This window comes from Gouania willdenowi, chromosome 8 (assembly GCF_900634775.1).
Source record: "Gouania willdenowi chromosome 8, fGouWil2.1, whole genome shotgun sequence".
NCBI lineage: Eukaryota > Metazoa > Chordata > Actinopteri > Blenniiformes > Gobiesocidae > Gouania > Gouania willdenowi.
In genome coordinates, this window is record NC_041051.1 from 70,413 (window position 1) to 93,120 (window position 22,708).

Below are 22,708 nucleotides of genomic sequence, written 5' to 3' on the forward strand. Positions count from 1 at the left end.
CTCCGATTGCTGCCTCTTATAGTTGGTGACATAGTGACAGACCCCACAGACGATGTGTGGAACTTAACTCTGCAGCTGAAAGATATTGTAGACATGGTGTGTGCTCAGAAAATTTCAGTGGCTCAGGTAGCATATCTTGATATTCTTATTCAAGAATATATAGAGTCAAGAAAAGCTCTGTTCCCAGAATGCAACCTGAGACCAAAACACCATTTTCTACGCCATTACCCAGCACTGATTCTGAAATTTGGCCCACTGATAAGATTATGGACAATGCGCTTTGAAAGCAAGCACAGTTATTTCAAGAGATGTGCCAGAAATTTGAAAAATTTCAAAAACCTCTGCCATACACTCTCTGAAAGACATCAGATGTTTCAGGCTTATCTTGCAGCAGGGTCATTGTGTCAATCTGTCTTGAAAGTCAAAGATGGTTCTCCATTTTACTCAGTGCTGTACAGTAAAGCCATTCAAGATGCAGTCCAAATGTTTGACTTTACTGAAACCAATACAAAGGTCACAGTAGAAATGATGTACAAGGGAACACAGTACAAGAAAGGACACTTCCTTGTCACAGGGGGCTCTGACTCTGTTGAGTTCGGTGAAGTAGTTCTCATTTTGATTAAGAATGACAGTGTTTATTTTCTGGTGTTGGTGCACGTGACAGAATACCATTCTCAGTATCATCTGCACTCAGTGAAAAAGGAAAAAGAAAAGATGCAGTGTGTGAACATCATTGACTTAATTGATTTCTATCCATTAACATCTTACATGAAGTATGGATACCAAATGGTTCCATTGAAACACTGTGTGCTGTCACAATAATGGGGCTGTTAGTTTGGTACTTACGAAACACTGTATAAAAGTGTAGTATTAACCCTCCTGTTATGTTCATTTGCCAGGAACATCAATGGTGTTCCGGGTCAATTTGACCCGCAACATAAGAGGGTTAAGCTAGAGCAGCTTCATATTTTAAGACCAAAAGGTACCACTTGGTGTAAATTGACCTTTATTCACATTCTTTTATCAGACATCACGGAAATGGAGGACAGCATAAGGAGTTCCATTACTAAGGTGCTGCCGGACCTGTCTGCCTCAATCCTTGAAATTGTACTGGAGGCACTACAATCATTAGGAGTGGAGACATCTGAGGACTTGCAGTTCATCAGTGAGACTGATCTGAACTCTGTCCTGAGACCAGTTCAGGCAAGAAAACTGCTGGCTGCCTGGAAACAAACCAGTAAGTATTATGATTTCATTGCACAATAGCCATGAAGGGCTTTCTGTTTTTTCTATTATACTTTGGCCAAGGTCCAAAAAGTACAATTAATTGTTTCGTTTGTGATTTTGTTTTACAGCACCAAATACGGAAATTTCAAGCCAGTCCAGCATATCGTCTCCATCTTATTGCTCCTCATTTTCTGACTCCCCCTCACCCAGTCCAAAATATTCTCTAGACTGGGTAGATAACTTTAGAATTCCATTTGAAGATTTTCCAGAAGACTTGATCCAGTGTCTTCAGAGAGAGAAAAGACCAAAGCCTCGATTGCGGAGGGAGATGATCCGCATCATTGTGAAGGAGATGATGAAAGCCTGTGCCTCTCCAAATAGAAGAGCCTCGACTGAAATTGCAAAAAAACTGGTTGCAACGTATCCCAAGTCACTGCAGGACGTCATAGAGGGGGATGTGGTAGGACAGGGGTACCACTCTTTAGTAAAACAGATTCAGGCACGAATTGAAAATGTGAAGAGGTCTACATCACCAGTGTTACAGAAGCGCAAACTGGGAGGATCAGATGACACCGATGAAGTCACACCTGAAAAGCGAGCATCTGTTCAAGACACGTATGGCTGCATAAAGTGGGACATGAAGTTTTTGCCAGTCAATGAGACACTGGAAACCCAGAAGGAGAAGAAAGAACGTATGAAGATTCTCAGTGAACAGACAAGCTTCAGTCATGAAGAAGTAAAAACTCTAATGAAATGCACCTACTACTCTCAGCGCAAAGCAATAAACAGTGGAGCAGACATGCAAACCCTCATAGAAGAGTGGCCTTTTTTGTTTCAGGCAATTGGAATGACAGTCCACTTTGAAGAACTTACTGGGGTACCGCTGAAAGAAACTTTCCTCACCAGTCTGGAAAAGAAGGGAAAACGGCTTCTGGACTTCCTGAAAACCACTGGTGCAGACAAGAGCAAGCGTGTCTTGGAGGCTGTCATAAAGCTTCGAATGCAGAGGGGACCGCTGAAGGGCTGCTCAGAAGACGTGAAAGATATGATGCTCCTCCTTCTTTCCTATTTCGATGAAAAAGAGGAGACCTTCTTCCACTATGTTGATGAAACATGTCTGGCAAAAGAAGTCCAAGTGGAAAGCCTGCCTGTGACACCATGTATCATTGTTTGTGGTGAGTTGATAATCAGTACAACTGCACAGAACCTAAGTTAATGCAAGGATACGCTATATTAAATGTCTGCACTTTTGCTATTTTAAGACACATTTGAATGGTAAAGGGGGTTTTACAGTTAATTCTTTTACACTTGTATTTCATTCCAAGGATCCTCATGCTTTGCATCGAGACTGTTCATGCTCAGCATTGACCACAAAGTCGTGAATGACCAAATAACTGACTTCATCTCTGCAACCTGTCTGATGCTTGGGAGCTACTACTGCCTGAACATCCACTATCCCCTGGAACTTGGCTCCACACTTGAATTCCTTCAGAGGTAATTGTTTTACTTTTCCCTCGCCTTTCCCTTCTTTTCCCATTGTATAGTGTTTTATTATGGATTGTTGTGTTTATCAAGGTGTTTCTTCAACATTAACCCAGAGAAGGGAACAAAAGTTGAAAAAACTAAGAAGAAGACACTGCATGTGAACCCAAGAGTACTCACCCTCATCGCCAATCTCTCTGATCACGAGTGGCGAGAGACCGTTTAAAGACATTTTGAACAGATCGGTACAGTCAGCTTAACTGTACCTTGACTGGGAATGACTGTTGTTTATGTTTTAAGTTATCCCAGCTGATATTGAGTACTGTACTCTGACCTGATTTCTGTTATCACAGGCATGCTTTTCAGAGGTTTTGATCTTAGCTCTTAAAAGAATCCCTCTAACTAGGGATTGTTATTGAGAACGTTACTCTTGATGTTTCAGAGATGTTCTATATTCTATTTGACAGAGTTTAAACTTGGAATTTTGTATTGGCCAAAACAAGTTAAGTGTTGCACTGAACTGTTAACATTGTAATTTAAATAGCACTGTCTGTTACAAACATTTATTGACTTTAACTGTTGTTTTAGCATTTTGTAGCTGTAAGTTAAATGTCAAAATATGTTCAACAATAAAAATGTCAGTGAAGGACAATTGAGATTTTGTTGCAGTGTTTTTCTGATGCATGTGTTTAAGATTTAAGGGTGGTGACACAGCTAAGACCCAAGTCTCTTTCAAGGTTAGTAAAATAAACAGATTCTAGAAGATATTTTACACATTTCTCTGTTGTCCCTAAATCTTGTTTAGTTTATTATGATTAAAAAGGCTTGTTTTGTTCCTGCCCTTTTCAGACACTGAATTTGAGCAGAAACCATAAGGATACTGAAAGGACCTGTGACTCTCAGGAAATGGTGAGATTTCAGGTCATAATCTTATTTTTTCTTTTTCTTTTCCCCCCCATTAAATTCATTTTCCTTTGTCCCTTTACAATATTGCTGTTTTGTTTTTGTAAACAGCATCAAATGAGAGTGACAGATGAAACAGTTTCAAGACAATGGCAGGAAAAGCATGCTGAAGATGGAATCAAACCTTGGCTGGAAATATTTGGTATGTGTTTTACCGTGAATCAAACTGTTGAAAAGCATTCAGCTACACTGCAACACAGAGAAACTTGTTTTGAACTTATTTTCTTGTTACTTTAATTTCTTGTCTCATTATTTTTGTCAGTTTTTATTATTTATGGTGTATGCCCTTTTTGTTTTCTTTCTGAATGCAGAAGGGATCTAGCCGGTCCACAATGAAAGCTTCATTGCCCCCCCGTGAGTCTTCTGGCAGAAATGATGGCGCCTGTATTCTTTGGTTTCCCTAAACATCACACCCTGTTTATACGAGGCTCTTCAATTAAGTCTGCACCCAAAGATTCAAGAAGAGGTAAGCAGTGGTATTGTTCAAGTTTTGCAAAAGAAAGATGGACAGGAGACACTCTTCTTAATCAGCCGAGCTCAGGTTCATGTCCCGGTGAGCAGTTTCATACGATGAAGGAAACTGACGCTATTAAATGTAGATTGAATGATGGGTCTTATCACCATGCATTCAGTCATTAACTTCAAGTTCTATGATAAATCAATAGGAAACTTAAATACAATGTTTTCCAACAAATGTTGATTGTGATTAGGGCTGCGTTGTCTATGTATCACTTTTACATAAGTAGATTTAAGAACAGCATACTTACTTATTATTAGGTCTGTTTTTGACAGCATGTTTTGTTCATTTCTGTGCATTTTACCCAAGCACTGATCAAACTTTTGAAACTTTGTCCATTTTTTGCTGCAGAGGGGATCCTGCCAGTCCAAAGTGAACTCCTGATGGACATTGAAGTACTCCTGCAGAGCTTGTATCTTCGACACCATGCACATTAGAAACTCCACTGAGTGCTTTCTTTCACCAAGGCAGGACCCAGTGACTCATTACTGTTGATAGGTCAGGGGCAGGTAATTTTTTGTTTCATGTTTATTCATTCCTCCATGGATTACCAGCCATTTATATGGACACATGCTGTATTCTCAAGATCTATGCTGTTTGGTAGGAATAGAGAAAATGGTATGTTTAGTCTGTTTTCAAATGGTATGTCAAATTGTCTCATTGTTTATCAGTAATATTCACCTTGGTTATATATGAGCATCTTTAGATTTTTCTATATTTAGCGGTTGCAAATGTAAAATGTACGGTAAACTATTTATGTTCCTCATATTATACTGTATTTTTAGCGGTAAAATACTGGCAGCTGGGAGCACTGTTAAAAAAAAAAACTGTCAAATTTACGGTAAAATACCGGCAGCTGTGGTTGCCAGGAATTTACCGTAAAATGTATCTGGTCAAAATAAAATGCTGTAATTTGTTATGCAATTTCACTGTGTTTTTTACTGTCAAAGGTTTTAATAAGGTTGAACATATTTCTGTTATTTTTACAGTTATTTACCATAATAGGGTCTATCCTGTTACTGTTAAATTAACAACAAATTACTGTAAATATTATTATATTTTAACTTTTATTTTACTGCAAATATCCGTAAAAAGCAATGGAAAGTTGCATTTTTTTATACATTAAATTACTGTATAATTGACAAATATATTTGTTTTTTTCTACCATGATATTGGTAAAAAAAAAATACGTTGTCTACTGTAAAATTTAAGGTTACAAAACTAGTATACCGTATTGTGTTTTACAGATTTCACATTTTTTTCACGGTATATTCCTGGCAACCACAGCTGCCGGTATTTTACCGTAAATTTGACAGTTTTTTTTTAACAGTGTAAGACTTTTATTTAAATCGACTTTACCTTAATTCAATTTCTTTGAATTAATCAACAGGTATTTTGAATCAATAAAAAAATGTTTTTATTGAAATTAAATTCAAGTTCAGTTGTCAAGCCAAACGTGTCTAAAAGACACGCTGTAACTTAAATGTGTTTAAAAGCCACACTGGGCACGTTAGGTTAGCTGGATGCTAACTGTTTAGTAGCAGGCTGCTGCTGCTATGCTTCGGCTCTCGTTAGCCTGTTATTCGCGAGCTCGCCACGAGGGGCAGTCACGTCTCAAAGAGGGACAGGAAGGCCTGTCTTCGTCTAAACCACGGCGGCTTGACACACTTGCTTCCGGTTTCCGGAGCGTTCCACACATGTGTTCCAACCAAAATGAGCTAACATGAGCTAATACAACGATAGCTTGTCCGTTTTCAGGAAACGGAAGATTCAGACGCCTTACACTGTTTGCGTCGGCAGATACTAGAGTTTCAGAGCTCTTCGGGGTAGCAAATTCCTAGTTCGCAGTGTCTCTGCATATCTTTACGGGGTTTTCACAATTCTGGCAACTTACTGTTTACCTTCAGACGTCACAGTCACTGACGGCGCAGTGATTAATTTTAACTTTTTTGGCACGGCGGCCTTTCAAAACATTAACGCTTTAAACACAAAGACACGGCGGCCTTATTTATTTAGTTTCCAAGCATTAGTGCGGCGGCTTTGCTTAAAATACAACATTGATCGGGGCGCGGCGGCTTCCGACCCAATCTGGCAACACGGAGTGTTCAGTTTTTTAGACCGGCTTTTGATTTAAATGATTATTCATTAACGCTGTGTTCATGGCTTCAGCTGTCCCATCTGGGGTGCCAAAATAAATATAGGAGGATGAGTTATTATTAATGGGTTATATAACTAAGAATATTAATTATGATTATTAATATTACTTTAAATTTTGCGGGGTGCCACTCCTTTTAACAGGAGAAATATGTCTAAGTTTTAGACTAAACTCATCAATGTGAAACCAGGGAAAAGTGAATTCTACCAGACATCTACACCATAACCACAGCTTTAATGAATCAGAATCAAATATTATGTTTAACCTTTTATTCAAAAGTCAACAATTAACACAGTCAAAATATCAATTGAAATGTAATAATTAAATCATGATAAAATGCATTTCTAGGCTAATAAAAGTGAGGATTATATGTAATAAAGTGAAATCATTATTCTAGGGGAATGCTATTCTACTAAATATTGAATAAAAATGCAGGAAACATATTCGAATAATAAGATCATAAAATCAAAGAATAAAATCATAAAGAGAGCTCATAACAAAGAGAGGAGGACAGACAGGGGAGACGAACAATCATGAATGAGATGAACTGTGTGGAGCATGTTGTGAGTGTGTGTAAGTGTGTAGTTATGAAAGTATGTATGTGATCTATTGTGGATGAAGTTTGCTGATGAAAGTTCATTCTTGTACCTTGAAGATGATGTCAGGGTTGGACCTGGAGGTTCTGTTTGTAGAAATACAGCAGGACGTGCCACCGTTGAGTTCTGTTGTGTTTCAACAGAGTGTAGCCCCTTCAGCTGATCCAGGCGGTTCTGGCCTTCACAGCTGAGTTAGAGAATGGCTCTTGGCTTACCACAATGGGTCGCGGGCTGGGCTTCTTTCGGCTGTTACGCACGTCACCAGATGCTGGATTCGTCCGAACCAATCAGCTGTTGATTCCAAAAATCTAACTGTTTCAACTACAAATAAAATGAAATAAATGAAAAGATGGGGAAGGAAACGCGTTGCGCATGAAACGCCAGCGTCCCAAAACTGAAGTTAGGAGCGGCTTTCTTCCTTTTAAAAGCTTATCTATGGGACTCGCCTCCCAAGAAGGAAACTTCGTTGATTGGTTTAAAGTTGTCAGCATCTCAGCTGGATGTCTGTGGGTGTGTCTGGGGTGTGTGTATGTGAGACAAAGACAAACAAGAGGGATGATTCCTAGATTTACACATAAACCATAATAATGAGTTCAGCATATTCAAATAATCTTTTCAACATCATATCTTGAAATATCATGTATTACAAAAGAGTTTGATACCAAACACGACTAGAAAATAGCCGAGGATCACTTTAGGAACCGGTTAATGAATTTTACTTGTAATTACTCATAAACATAACTGTCAAAAATCATGTTATGCCTCTTCTTTACTATATGGTTGCAGTAGATACCTTAAACTGACTTTTGTGATGTTTTCTGGTATTTTAAGCACTTTTTAAATGATGGAACATTTAAAATAGCATTCTGTGGGTATAAAATTATCTGAAAAGAGTGGAATAGGACAGACAACATTTGCAATTTCAATTTCTGTAGAAACCATTCCAATAATGTTTTCATTTGTAACTTTTCAAACATAATACAATTTCTTTGTTCTCCCTTCTTCACTGGGACACATCTCAGAGAAGGAGCCTGGAAAGTGTCCTTCTGTGACATCTCACCACAGGGGGTCAGGGGTCAGTGGGACAGTTCTGTGATCTTACAGCATCCCAAAAGTATCTGTTTGTAAAGGAGGGAGAAGACGGATGTTCTTCCCCCGTGTGGAGTCGTAAAAAGAGTTTGTACTGAATATTTCAAAGAGTTGGGTCAGTCTTTTTGGCTACGGTATTGGGTTCAAAGGCCGCATAGTGGGGTTAGCTATGCACCTCAAAGTTGCGGGGACAGTTTGTGATAAAGAAACAGGCTCCTTGGTTAATTCCTGCTAGGAAGAGGGTCTTTAGGCTTGATGTGGTTTGGTTCCCTACATATGTATCAAAAAATTCCAGTAGAATAAAAACAGTTCAGGCTTCTATCGACAGAGACAGAATGATTAGAGTACTTGTAGACTGGTTCCTCATTAAGACCAGGTATGCCTCATTGCTGCAGGTTCCAGCCACGCCCCCGTCAACCACCAGCTCTGCAGAGAAAAAAAAACACAAAGGAGAACAAAACAAACCCTAATGCTGCGTTCACACCGGATGCATCACAAAATGTTTGTACGTCCAGATTGCAAACAAAGTCAATGGATAGATGCGTCCCAGATACTAAATCTTACCTGTGCGGCTGTGCGGTCCGATCCGCACGTCAAGTGCATTGGCTGTGTGAGTGCGCTCCCAATTTTACGCATATCCGCACATTCGCAAGAGTTGAAAATATTTAACTCCTGCGACTGTTTCGCATGACAAAAGCCAATCAGAGTCTTTGTTGACGATGACGTCAGGCCGTCAACACAGACACTGGTCTGTTCATCCATTCAACCATGGAGTAGAAGCTGTGTGTGACCACCTGGAGCTGTAGGACACGCCCTTTATAACCAGGACTAGGAAGGATTAGGTGTGGAGGAGAATCATTGAGGAGGTGGTAGTAGCAGGTAAAAGTTCTCTCTATAGCACTGAGCTAGCATAGCATTAGCCGCGAGTCACAACGGCTTTTTTCACTGGTGGTTTATGTTTATGAGAGGAGAAAAAGGAGTGCAGCTCCTCGCTTCAGCAGCAGTGAAACTCACCGAGTTGGATGTGTCGCTGGTGGGCGGGGCTTCGCTTTAGACGTTCGTATGATGCGAATGGAGAAATTTTTTAATCCTGCGGACCCTGTGGTACGTTTCTTACGGCAGATGCGTCTGGTGCCGCAGAAGACGCATTCGGTGTGAACGGAGCTCAACAAAACGGCCTCAGTGCGTCCAACCTGGCCCTGGATCTATAGCTGTGGATGTTCACTCTCCGCTGAAATCCAGAACTCAGAAAGTGTCTTTGAACGAACAGCTGTGTTTAAGATGCTTTAACTAGTTGATCAGTGAGTTCTGCACGTGTCTGACAGGTGGGAATGGTGATCGTATCTATATCAACAACACCAGGTGTTTAGTTTTGAAGTGTCTGAACATTTTTACGGGCTTTAAACTCTCATGTGTAAGAAGCCCTTTGTAGTCCTCTCCTCACGCCTGGGGTTGAGGACATCACACCCCAAGGTACGGAGGTGAGGGGTAGAGTACAGATGGACCGGTTGGGACCTCTTCCACTACTGGCTCTGTTTGTGACCCTAATCCTCTTCCATAAATCACTTACATGTGTTAAATAAACCACTTTTATGTCCTCACATTTTGGTTGATATGACGTTTGAAGCATTTTTGTGTTTTCCTCTAATGAGAATATTTTGGTTTGTTAAACATTGACTGTTTGTTAACATAGTGAGAACTTTTTACTAAAGCCACAAATAAATAAAAACCAACAGTGTTTGATCTTACCTGAGCCTATCAACCATCTCATGTCATATTGGATGGATGAGGAAAGTAAACACCAGGAAACATCCATATCTGCTGCTGCTCTCACACAGTTTACACAGTGGGAAAAGCAAATAACACAGATAGAAGCAGGAGTGACGCTCATCTGCCTCACACGCCTGGAAACAACATTTCACTCTATGCAGTCTGGGAAAGAAACCAGCAATAAAATATAAGAGATAAGTTTGATTCAGTTTTAGCCATTGTTTAACTTTACTTTTAAACTCGTTTTCAGATCAGCAGGTAAAGTGTTCCAGATCTGTGGCCCTTGTACTGTGAACGCTGTCTGCAGTCTCCACTGACAGCGCCCCCTAGTGACGATCCCGTGAGCTGCACATTTTTCACTCATCCCTGCAGCGATACCGGGAGCGAGGTTGTTGACACATTTAAAAACAAATTTCACAATAGAGTACTTCTTAAAATGTTCAAAACTTAAAAGATTATGCTTCTCTTGAATTTTTCAATAGTGCCACATCATGGGCTTTTTATCAAGCACTTTTAAAGCTTGTTTGTACAGGGAGATCACACCTTTCTGAGTGGACTGATTAGCTTGGCCCCACACACTGATACAATATGAAAAGTGAGACAAGATCATTGCGTGAAAGTACAACTAGGCTGCACTGATTGACAGGCAAGATCTTATTAGACGAAAACAATTCAAATGAATCCTAATAGTCTTAGTTATTTTCTTTACATGAGCTCCAGATTTAAGATGAGAGTCCTCCAAGATATTTAAATTCATCTACTCTTTGAATATTTTTATTATTTATTTGTATCTGAAAGCTGTCCATAGACTTTTGCCTCCTTGAAAAACACATAGACATTGTTTTAGAACAATTTAAAGACAGACAATTATCCTCCAGCCACTGAGACCCTGATCATTTGTCTGTTTAGCAGCTCTGCAGCTTTCTGTGGCGTCTTTGCTGAGACATAGATGACAGTGTCGTCAGCATACAGATGGCACTCAGCCTCAGTGTAAAGACAAAATAAGATGGGACCCAGGATAGAACCTTGTGGTATCCCCATTTTGTATTCCTGAGGTGCAGATATAGTGCTACTGATTTTCACACTCTGTGTCCTGGAATCCAAATATGATGTAAAGCAGCTCAGAGTTTGTTCTGAAAAATTAAAGTGCTTTAATTTATGCATGAGGATAAGGTGGTTGACAGTGTCAAAGGCCTTACGAAGGTCTAAGAACACTGCTCCAACCACATTCCCTGTGTCCAGGTCTTAGGGTTAGGGTTAGGGTTAACCCTAACCCTAACCCTAACCCTGCTTTTAAGAACCCTAACCTAACCCTAGGAGGTGGAAGAAGAAGAAGTAGAAGAATAAGAAGAAGAAGAGGTAGAAGTAGGAGAAGAAGAAGTAGAAGAGGAAGGAGACTCGAGGATGGACATAAAACTATAAAAAACAAGACATACATAATTTAAGCTTTGCTGCCATGGTAACTGTTGTTGTGGGGGTCGTGCATGTAGAGAGAGGCGGGGCTATGGTGTCATTGTTTACATGTATGTGTATACCAGTGGGTGGCGTTCACAGACGTTCTAACTCTGGAACCCGTTTTTACGGCTTTTACATCATCGTTGTCGTGTGGACGCAAGGAGTAAATAATAAAAAAACATGTTTATATTAAAACCATCTCTGTGTGGACATGACCTTAGTGTGTGTGTGTGTGTGTGTGTGTGTGTGTGTGTGTGTGTGTGGGACAGAGACGAATAACAATGAATGTAATAACAAGATAATGTGATGATATTTCCTCTGTAAAGATTGGCATATAGGTATAATGATATGTTGGTGTATTGGTATTTTATATGATGTGATATTATATCACAGTGTGAGGGTCATATCTGTTTGTTTTTTAGAGTGACAGCAACATTTATTAAGAACGCTGCTTATGACTCAAATAAAACAGTTTTAAAAGTTTTCTTAAAATGAACAACAAAGCTCACACTGTGTAAGACAATGTGTTTCTGATAGAAATGATTATTCCAGCTTTGAGGGAATGAATGAACCAACATGCAGACAAAGCTGCACAGTTGAATGATTAAAGTTGTATGAATGAGACCAAACACACACTAACTTCTCCTCCTTGACCTGCTGTGTTTTTATAATAGAATAAAACGTGTTCACAGATGAAGGATCAACACAACAGGGAGTTCACACGCAGCAGTAAAATAACTGCACATAAAAGTACCACTAAAGTAAAGTTTTGTTGTAGTTTTGAAGAATAAAACACTAAGAGTGAAATGTTCATCAGTTCTCAGTAGGGTTGGTTTATCTGAAAGAACAGGAAACACATCTAAAGGCTGACACACACGACAGGATTCACAGGTTTAGAGAACACACACTTGATGATAAGGTCACACAGGTTCTCCGTGTTCTAATCTATAGTGTGTGTGTGTGTGTGTGTGTGTGTGTGTGTGTTGTATGCATTACAGCGAGAGTTGGAGGTGAGAAAACATTTCTACTATTACAGATTGCTTAGAGAGAGCAAAGGTTTGACCTAGATGCTAGCACCAGTGCTAGCAAGTAAAAATATGAGTTAGCAATGTTATTACACTGACGGACATGTCGATCCATTCTATTGACAGATACAGGACAGTTTGGGTTTTAAGGGTTTGCTGTGAATGAATGCGGAGGAATTGGAGTTCATTTTGCGAACCATTACCACAAAGTAGAGACTGGTATTAACCCTCAGATACTTGTTTTATTTTTAAATTAATGAAATATTAATATTTATTCCTGGTTATTGTTTTCTGTAGCTTTATTTACCAGTGATTAGTTCCTACTGCATATTTACAAGTTTATAACTATTGCTTTGTTATTGTGCATAGTTCTGTTATGAACAAATACGTACCTCTGAATGAGGAAACCTTTCTTTTAAAATGAAATACTAAAAATACAACTTTTTATAATCATGAAAACAAAAACAAAAAATCTTCAAAACATCGAAATAACACGTCAGTTTACTGTAGTGTAATTACTAGTGACCCACACTACCAGCTGCTTAGATCATGTGAGTTTGTTTGTACTATGTGTTCCATTAAAAGAATAAAACAATAATAAACTGGTTTCCATGTGTTTCCAAGCAGTAGGAACTAATAAATAGGGTTAGGGTCATAAATGCTTGGTCATGTTCTCGTAGAGATCATTCATTGTTATTCTCTTCACTCGTGTCTTTAGAGCAGTTTTTAATTGTCCTCAACTCCTCGGTTACTTGTGCTCCAAAGGTTGTGTTACTATCTTCTACCTGCAAGAACATCATTTCACATCTGCTGCAAAACTCTGAATCAGCAGATTGGCTAAGGGTTAGGGTCTGGTTCTACTGGGTTAGGGTCTACTGGACTCCTCCATTGTGTCCTGGATTGTGGACTACTTAACTAGCAGACCACAGTATGTACATCTGAGACACTGTGTGTCTGACTAAGTGGTCAGCAACACTGGGGCGTGGCCCCTCAAGGGACTGTCCTCTCTCCTTCCTCTTCACCACCTACACCATGGACTTCAGCTACTGCACTGACACCTGTCATCTCCAGAAGTTCTCTGATGACTCTGCGGTGGTTGGATGTATCAGGGAGGAGGATGAGGTGGACTACAGGGCTGCTGTGGACAGCTTTGTCACATGGAGTGAGCTGAACCATCTACAGCTCAATGTGACAAAGACCAAGGAGCTGATTGTGGACCTGAGGAGAACCAGGAGGTCAGTCAGACCTGTCTCCATCCAGGAGGTCAGTGTGGACATTGAGGAGGAGAACAAACACCTGGGAGTGGTGATTGATAATAAACAGGACTGGAGGAGGAACACTGACTCCCTCTACAGGAAGGACCAAAGCTGAGGTCCTTCAACATCTGCAGGAAAACACTGATGATGTTTAATTGAGTCAGTGGTGGTGAGTGTGATCATCTACTCTGTTGTTTGCTGGAGGAACAGACTGAGGATCACAGACACCTACAGACTCTACAGACTCATCCACAAGGTCAGTGACGTTGTGGATTAAACTGGACTCTCAGAGAGGAGGAGCCTGTCTAAGGTGGAGACCAACTTGGTCAAAGAGTCCCACCCACTCCATGATGTGCTGGGTTAGGGTTAGGTGCTGGAACCTCCAGCACCTTTAAAACCTTTAGAACCTTCAGCACCAGACTGATCCCACCACGGTGCTCCACAGAATGTCATAGGAAATCATTCCTGTTTGTGGAGATCAAACTGTATAATTTATCACTGTAACCTCACAGCTTGATTGTTGGAAATATGTAAATCATATTTGTATATAATTTGTATATTTGTATTATTATTATTATTATTATTATTATTATTATTATTATTAATAATAATAATAATAATAATAATAATAATATTACTTAATGTTTTACAACTGTAATGTGTGTGTATCTGATCCCTATTTTTAACAGTCTTTTACATAATTATACACTTATTTAATATTTATTCTTTCTTTCATCTTTGTTAAACGTTTTTATTCTATTATTTGTGATTTTTTTTTTTTAAATGGCTGTAATGAAAGGAATTGAACTGATTCTGATGCAGGCATTTCCGATCTGTAAAAGAGTCAATTTCATACGTGAAAAAGCATAAACAAAAACCAATGTGGATTTTCCTTTTCTTTTTTTTACCAAGTTGTCACTACTTACATTGGAATCCATGTCTCGTTGCAAACTTAAGGAACAGAACTCCTCACGTGTAAAGCATGTAGACACTTCTTTAACAATCGTTTCAGGCCGTTTCTTGTCCAGCACGTAGTTAAGCTGCATGTCACATATATTAGTAAAGTGTGCAATCACAAACTAATATTTCTACTGATTAACTAACAAGTTGTTCCTGGATACAGTCTTCTTCTCTGACTTTGCTGAAAATGACCAGTGAATCCTGATATGAGCTTAATCCATAGAGAAAAATAAAAAGATCCAATCCACTTTATTTATAGAGCACATTTAAACAACAAAACGTTTCCAAAGTGCTGAACATGTGACCACAACAATAAAACCAAAACAATACAAATGAGCTCTGCCACTAAATGAGTATAAAACAATAAATAAAAATAAAACAGTTTAAAAGAATAAATATAAATAAAAACACATTAAAAACTATAAATAACATCAAATAAAAGACACAGAGGACCACACAACTTACGCGGTGCTAAAAGCCAGAGAATAAAAGTGAGTTTTGAGACGAGATTTAAAACACTCCACGGTGGGGGCCGTACGGATGTGGAGGGGCAGAGCGTTCCACAGCTTAGAGCCGACAACGGAAAACGCTCTGTCCCCTTTAGTTTTACGGTTCGCCTTCGGAACCACGAGCTGGAGCTGGCCCTCAGACCTCAAAGCGCGCGGGGGTCGGTAAATTTGGATGAGGTCTGTGATATACTGAGGGGCCAGTCCATTCCAAGCTTTAAAAACAAACAATAAAATTTTAAAATCAATTCTAAATTTAACAGGGAGCCAATGCAAAGAAGCAAGGATTGGGGTGATGTGTTCACGCTTTTTGGTCCCTGTTAAAAGTCGTGCCGCTGCGTTCTGGACTAACTGCAAGCGGTAAAGTGCCTTTTGGCTGATGCCCGAGTAAAGTGCGTTGCAGTCGTCCAGACGGCTTGAAATAAAAGCGTGCACGACTTGTTCAAAAAGATTAAATGATAAAAAAGGCTTAACTTTGGATAAAAGACGAAGATGATAAAAACCCGATTTTAAAACGCCATTGATCTGTTTATCAAATTTAAAATCACTGTCTATGGTGACGCCAAGGCTGGTGACTTTGGGATGCAAATACTTTTGGAGTGATCCCAAGTCTGTGAGGGTACATCCAAATGCCATTATTTCTGTTTTTCCCTCATTCAGTTTTAAAAAATTCTGGGCTAACCAAGCCTTGACGTCACCCAGACAGTGGAGCAGGGGTGTCAGGGGGCTGTGGTCATTCTTTGCAATGGGCATGTAAATTTGACAGTCATCTGCGTAGAAGTGGTAAGACATGCCATGTTTCTTAAAAATCTCTCCAAGTGGGAGGAGATATATAGCAAAAAGAATGGGACCCAGGATAGATCCCTGGGGGACTCCACAGTGAAGTGGGGCAGAAGATGAAGTGGAGTCCCCCAGCCTGACGGAGAATGACCTCTCCGACAGGTAGGACCTAAACCACTCCAACGCGGTCCCCCTGACACCCACGCGATCTCTTAGGCGATCTAAAAGAATTGTGTGGTCGACTGTGTCAAAAGCAGCCGTCAAGTCTAAAAGCACTAAAATGGCAGAACCTCCAGAATCAGTCATTAAAAACCTTTAAAAGTGCAGATTCAGCACTGTGCAAAGCTTTGTAGCCTGACTGATATGGGTCTAAAGTGCCATTTTCATCTAAAAAAGGTTGCAACTGTGCAAAAACGCATTTCTCTAAAATTTTCGATACCAATTTTAGTTTGGAAATTGGGCGATAATTCGCCAAATTTGCAGGGTCAAGGCCAGGTTTTTTAATCAAAGGCTCAACTACAGCTTTCTTACAAAAAGCTGGCACTATGCCAGTAGCCAAGCTGCTGTTGATGATCTCCCTAACAGAAGAGCCAATGGTGTCCCAAACCTCTTTAAAAAAGCGAGGAGGGCCCGGGTCTGTGGGACAGGAGGAGGGTTTAAGTTTTTTAACTATCCCTGTGAGCACAGACAATGACACAGACTCAAACTGACAGAAAACAGCTAAGCATTGAGTGGATACACAACTCCACACTGAAAAGGGAGATATGTTGGCCCTAATAGCAGCAACCTTCTCATTAAAAAAGGAGAGGAATTTTTCACAAGTTCCACTTGTCATCTCCAATGAAGTGGACGGACTCGGATTAAAAACAGAACCAATCGTTTTAAAAAGAACTCGAGGCTTACTGACATTATTCGAGATCAAGTTAGAGAAATATTGAGTTTTTTCAGCTTTAACAGCACTTTGATAGTTTCTCCAGCACTCTCTAAGAATCTGTTACGAGACCTCCAAGTGGTCCTTCTTCCACATCCGCTCTGCCCTCCGACACTCACGCCGAGCTGTGCGCGTAGTGTCATTGAGCCACGGTTCCTGCTTTGGCTTAGGACATATGGCTCTGAGGAGAGCAACACTGTCCAAGACTTCAGAGCAGGTGGAAGTGAAAGAGTTCATCAATTGCTTGGTGTCCATAGATGCAGCGGAGTTTAGATGATCCAGAAACGATGCAGTAAAAAGAGGAGAAAAAGCAGCGGCCGTGTCGGGCTTAATAACACGACCATGACGCACGCAAGACAGCTTCACCTCCAAGTCCAAAATAAGATCAAACATGACAGGGCTGTGGTCAGAAAACACGGCATCTCCAACAACGACATTGTTCACAGGAAAACCACAGGACAACACAATGTCTAGCGTGTGCCCGTGCACTTGTGTGGGGCCAGTGACATGTTGCGTCAGATTAAAAGCTTCCACCAAGTCCAAAAACTCTCTGGCCATGGGTTTAGAAGGACAACATACATGCACATTAAAATCTCCAACAATTAAAACCCTGTCATAACGCGTGAGCACACAAGCAACAAATTCATAAAAGTCTCTAATAAAATCCTTGTTGTGCTTCGGTGGTCTGTAAATGACAGCGCACAGTACTGGGTCAGCCTGTCGCAGCTCAAAACAGCTCAGTTCAAATGAAGAAAAAGACCTCTCAGATACCACTTTGTGATAAAAGCAGTTCTTTAAAACAGTAGCTATACCTCCACCATGACCAGTGGTTCTCGGTACGTTGATAAAAGTACAGTCTGGAGGTAATAACTCTGAGAAAGCAGTAGACTCACCGCTGTTGATCCAAGTCTCTGTTAAAAACAGTACATCCAAATCGCACGATGTAAAGAAGTCCTGCAGGAAAAACAGTCTCTGTAATCCCGTGGAAGTTCCGAGGACCACACCGCGGTGGGAGAAAGAGCCAACCAGGCTTTCAGCTTCACGAGCCGACTGGATCGGACTCCTCGGCGTTTACGCTTCCTGGGCAGCGGCGCATTCACCCTGAGGAGGTGCGCAGGCAGGTCGGCCAGGTAGAATGAACCTGACTTGTTGTTTGCATCATGAATGGTACACGATTGCACCGTTTCTTTTATTTTTAGCAATTCTTGACAATTATACACCAGCAGTGAGTCGATGGTCCTTGTAACAGATGTTAAAATCAGCATAAAACAAATAAAACTGAGCAGAGCCAAACGGCACACCAGACACACCGGCGCCATCTTGAACCTTGTATCTTGTAAAATATGACATCATTACTCACCTGTTGGTGTTCATTGGACCAGGTTTAACAGTACTGTATGTCCCTGAAGATCTTTGATTTTCTAATTTTTAAAAAAGTTAAGGTAAATAATTCAATGAATAATTAATGTGGTGTATTTAATGTTGCATCGTAAAAGTAGGTTGAAGTTACCCAACACTGCCTAGTTGTAGATGTTTATTGATACTTTAGTTTTAAAGGTGTTTTTTATGGCGTCCAATCGTTTCTTGTTTTTGTGGGTGTTGTGATGGTGGATGATATTTCTCTTTAGGAACAGATGAGTAGATGTAAAGCCATGTTTAAGAAGTAATTGTTTTTCGTTTTTGTTTTTTTCATTTTTGCAAAAAGTTGCTCTGCTATTTGACTGTTGACCAAGTTTGAGCAAGGCATCTCAAGGATCCTTTGTATTGTCCTCATGGAATCGGTCATACATAGCATCGTGCTCTGCTTAAGCAGTTATTGGATGGCCATCACAGTCTGGTATCAGCCAAGGTAATGACACCTGAAGTTTTCCATCTTTGGCTTTTGATACGTTATCGGTAATTGGTGATCTTAACGTCCTTCAAATGTGTTGAAATACAATCTTTCTGGTTCTCTTAGATTTGTATGTGTATGTTCTAGTCCTTGTGCAAAGTCATATATAACAATATTTGGCATGTGTTTTCAGAAGGATGTCAGCAAAGTCACGTAGGCTTTCAGCTCGAATGTTACACTTTATGCTACATACAATAGCACATAATCACAGCCAAACCACCTGGAAAAAAAAAACCATTAAACACAATCAACTTTGGAGAAAACAGATCTAATTATAGCAGCTCCCCACATACGTAAACACATATCTTTTGAAAAACCTTGTCATATGTTTGTCTTGACTTTATTTCATTCAACAATCTCAGAAGGAGATCCAGTGAACCACATTCCCTGCATAATTTCCAAATCACATGAAGCTATCAAATATATCATTGATTTAGGTTAAATTATGGCACATAAATAACTCATAAAAGAAAAAATAGAATAAATAATGTATTTTAGATTGTGTTTTCACTTTGTCACGGCAGGTTGAGCGCCACTGTTATCTGTCCTTGATAGTGTGTGTGCGTGTTTATCTGCATGTGAGTTTGAGTTTGGCCTTCAGCAGAGACTGTGTTGCACTGTGGATACAATACGATCTATACTGTTTAATCTAACATGACTCAGCTGTTCAAAAGTGCAGAGTAATGCAGTCATCATGTATTAAAACATGACAAATTGTACACATGAACACACATTTGATGATATGATGATGAATATAATAATTGCCATAACAACCTTCTGCTTGCAGAGTTCATCTCCCAGCTGGTCTTCTGTGACTTCACAGACCTTTTGAAATTCCGTGTTAAGCACACAGTTAGCTTGACGGGTATTTTTGCCAATCCATGGTGCCCAAAAGTGGAAAGTTGGCAGAACAGCAAATAGATTGCTTTGGTGACCTTTGGATATATTAAAACAAAAATATGTCAGTACATCTCACAGTTGAAATTGAGTGGCATATTGCAAAATGTAAACATGGTATGAAACATTCTAATGCTGATGTGTTCATCTCTATTTTGCAATCATTGAAAAAGGTTTAACATGTTTACTAATTACTCATTAATTACTTGTTACAACTCCGCGGCTAATCTTTTCCATTGAAGCCTCCCAAAATAACTCAACATCAACCTTCTCTGGGTTGTGGAAGAAATCATGTAAAACATTGTATAAAAAGTTAAATGAGGGAAACATTAAGTCTGCAATTGTATGAAAGCATTTTTACTTGACAAATGGAAGGCTCCCTTTTTTATGGAGGTCCATGATGATCACCACAGGTCACATGACAATATTCGTATTCATGCTCTGTCAGGGCTTCAAAGTAGAGATACCCATGTAGGACTGTATCTGCAGATGGGTATTGTACTCCTGTGGTCAATTCCAAGTACTCCACCACTCGGCTCACTGCAGTATGGACCTATGGGAGAAACAACGAAAAAACAAATGTATTGTAGAAATGTATTGTGTATTTTTACATTAACCAAATGAAGTAATTATATCATAGATTGCTTGAGATCATTTAGATCACAAATGACCTGTAGCATGTATGGTTATACATAAAGAAAGATCAAGGAGTATCCAATCATTGAAATTGTGCAGGCCATCTTTTCATTCTTGGTACCTGTAGAAGTTTCCACATCGATAGCACGATTAGCAGTATGTAGAGACATCTGCAAATTCAAACATTCAACAAGTTAAAGACAGTCAAAACACATAAAATGACTTAATGAAAGTATAGAAAAGCTTACGTCATTGATTGTAATAAAATATGCATTGCATTACATCTCTATATGTTCATATTCTTATGTATTTAATTTTTTCCTCTTAAATGACTAATATAATTTATTATTATTATTGTTGTTTTGCACCAGCCACTATGACAAACTCCTTGTATTGTAAATACAATGAAATCTTTATGTGGGCAATGCTGGCACATCATCTCCTCTGGAATGAGATGTTTAGATTAATGGTTTTCCATCGAGGGAAGGACAAACTTTTCTGGCAGGAAAGCAGGTAATTTATTGTTCTTTAGAATGTACTGAACCATATGCCTTTCATATTTTTTTTCATTTTTTGGTGGATATTGATTGGCCACAACATCAACCTCAGCATGACCGTCTTTGCCCATTGTTGATGTCGTACTTGGTCATTCCTCCACTTCAGTGCTTTGGACTTTCTGGAACAGCTGATGGTGTGTCTGAAATAAGGACCATTTCACTATATATTTGTGGAGGCTAGATCGCTTTGTCTTTGCACAAGGACAGTGTAATTAATTCTTTTTTGTGTCATATGACACCATGACTTTTCCAAAATGACTATAATATGAGACTGTAGGCTCAAAATGCATATATATTTCTTTGTTTTGGGGATTTTAATTTTTGAATGAATGGAGAGGGGCACATGGTTTTGTTTGACATGATTTTGCAGATTAAGATAAAGTTTATTTTTATCTACACCAAACCACTTGCAGCGAGTGTTTCTTCTAACAGTACAGGAGAAGATGCAAACAATATACAGTATGTTATTGATTTGAGGTGTATGCATTGTTATGCTTTCAATCCACTCTGCCAAGCCTGGTACTCAGCTGACTCACAAGAAACATGCTGATTTTCACCTCATACCTTATATTGAACATGCAAAAGAATAATGGTGCCCAGACAATATTTGTAGACAGCATAGACTCCTTTCACAGGATCCATACATTCACTATTGTGATGGTGACTGATGCTGATGCTGTGGTGGTGGTGGTGGTGGTGGTGACTGATGCTGTGATGGTGGAATTCATGTTGGGTGTGGGATACATATGTAAGTGTATATACGTATATATGCATATGTGTGTATCCATAAAATGAAGAGTCCGTCCTTAAGACTGCTCTACTGTAAAGTGTCTTGAGATACCATTGGTTATGATTTGGCGCTATACAAATAAAAGATTGATTGATTGATGGTGGTGGTGATGGTGACTGATGCTGATGCTGTGGTGTTGATGGTGGTGATGGTGATACCAAACACGACTGGAAAATAGCCTAGTATTACTTTAGGAACTGTTTAATGAATTTTACTCATTATTACTCGTAAACATAAATGTTATGTCATGTTATGCCTCTTCTTTACTATATGGTTGCAGTTGATACCTTAAACTAACTTTTGTGATGTTTTCTGGTATTTTAAGCACTTTTTCAATGAGGAAACATTTAAAATAGCATTCTGTGGGTATAAAATTATCTGAAAAGAGTGGAATAGGACAGACAATATTTGCATTTCAATTTCTGCAGAAACCATTCCAATAATAGTTTCATTTGTAACTTTTCAAACATAAAACAATTTCTTTGTTCTCCCTTCTTCACTGGGACACATCTCAGAGAAGGCCCCTTATTGTTTTCAATCTAAATGCTGCCCATTGGGTCAATTTTCAGGAAATATAAAATTGACTTTCATTGTTTTGCAGACGACCTGCAAATGTATCTGCCTTTGAAGCCAGACACAGACAATGCTCAAGTTTTGTTTGACTGTTTACAGGAAGTAAAGGACTGGATGACTCAAAATTGCCTAAAGCTCAATGACTCTAAAACTGAAATTGTTGTATTTGGTAACTCATGTGATGTCACTGCTCTGGGCCCTTTGAGTATCTATTTCCACGAGTCTGCTCGGAATCTTGGGGTTGTTTTGGACAGTTCGTTTAAATTTGACAGACAAATAAGTTCAGTCGTCAAAAATAGCTTTTTTCAGCTGCGTTTGCTCAGCAAAATCAAATCCTATTTGCCTCACGCCGACCTGGAGCGTGTCATTCATGCTTTTATTACGTGTCGCTTAGATTATTGTAACTCTCTGTACTGTGGGCTCGATCAAACTTCCATCCGGCGTCTGCAGTTGGTTCAAAACGCAGCGGCGAGTTTGCTCACGGGAACCAGGAAACGTGAGCACAAAACTCCTGTGTTGGCCTCTCTGCACTGGCTTCCTGTCAGTTTTAGGATTCAGTTCAAGATACTGTTGATGGTTTTTAAATGTCTGAATGGTTGGCTCCATCCTACCTTTCGGAGCTTTTGTTGATCCGTGATCCAGGTCAAACACT

General features: G+C 39.5%; 1 protein-coding gene across 1 annotated transcript; it reads left to right on the forward strand.

Annotated features, from left to right (window-relative positions):
• The first annotated feature begins 1,555 nt into the window (after positions 1 to 1,555).
• Positions 1,556 to 2,935, forward strand: LOC114468120 (uncharacterized). The gene is made up of 4 exons (XM_028454827.1): positions 1,556 to 1,963; positions 2,066 to 2,402; positions 2,553 to 2,721; positions 2,803 to 2,935. The coding sequence occupies exons 1-4, from the start codon at positions 1,556 to 1,558 to the stop codon at positions 2,933 to 2,935; spliced, it is 1,047 nt and encodes a 348-aa protein (XP_028310628.1).
• Positions 2,936 to 22,708: the final 19,773 nt, after the last annotated feature.

Bases quoted from the DNA above. Each gene is read 5' to 3' on its own strand.
- LOC114468120 (XM_028454827.1), top strand. From the start codon at position 1,556: ATGATCCGCATCATTGTGAAGGAGATGATGAAAGCCTGTGCCTCTCCA. The intron at 1,964-2,065 runs GTAAAAACTCTA...TTTTTGTTTCAG, and splicing joins CAAGCTTCAGTCATGAAGAA to GCAATTGGAATGACAGTCCA. The intron at 2,403-2,552 runs GTGAGTTGATAA...TTTCATTCCAAG, and splicing joins ACCATGTATCATTGTTTGTG to GATCCTCATGCTTTGCATCG.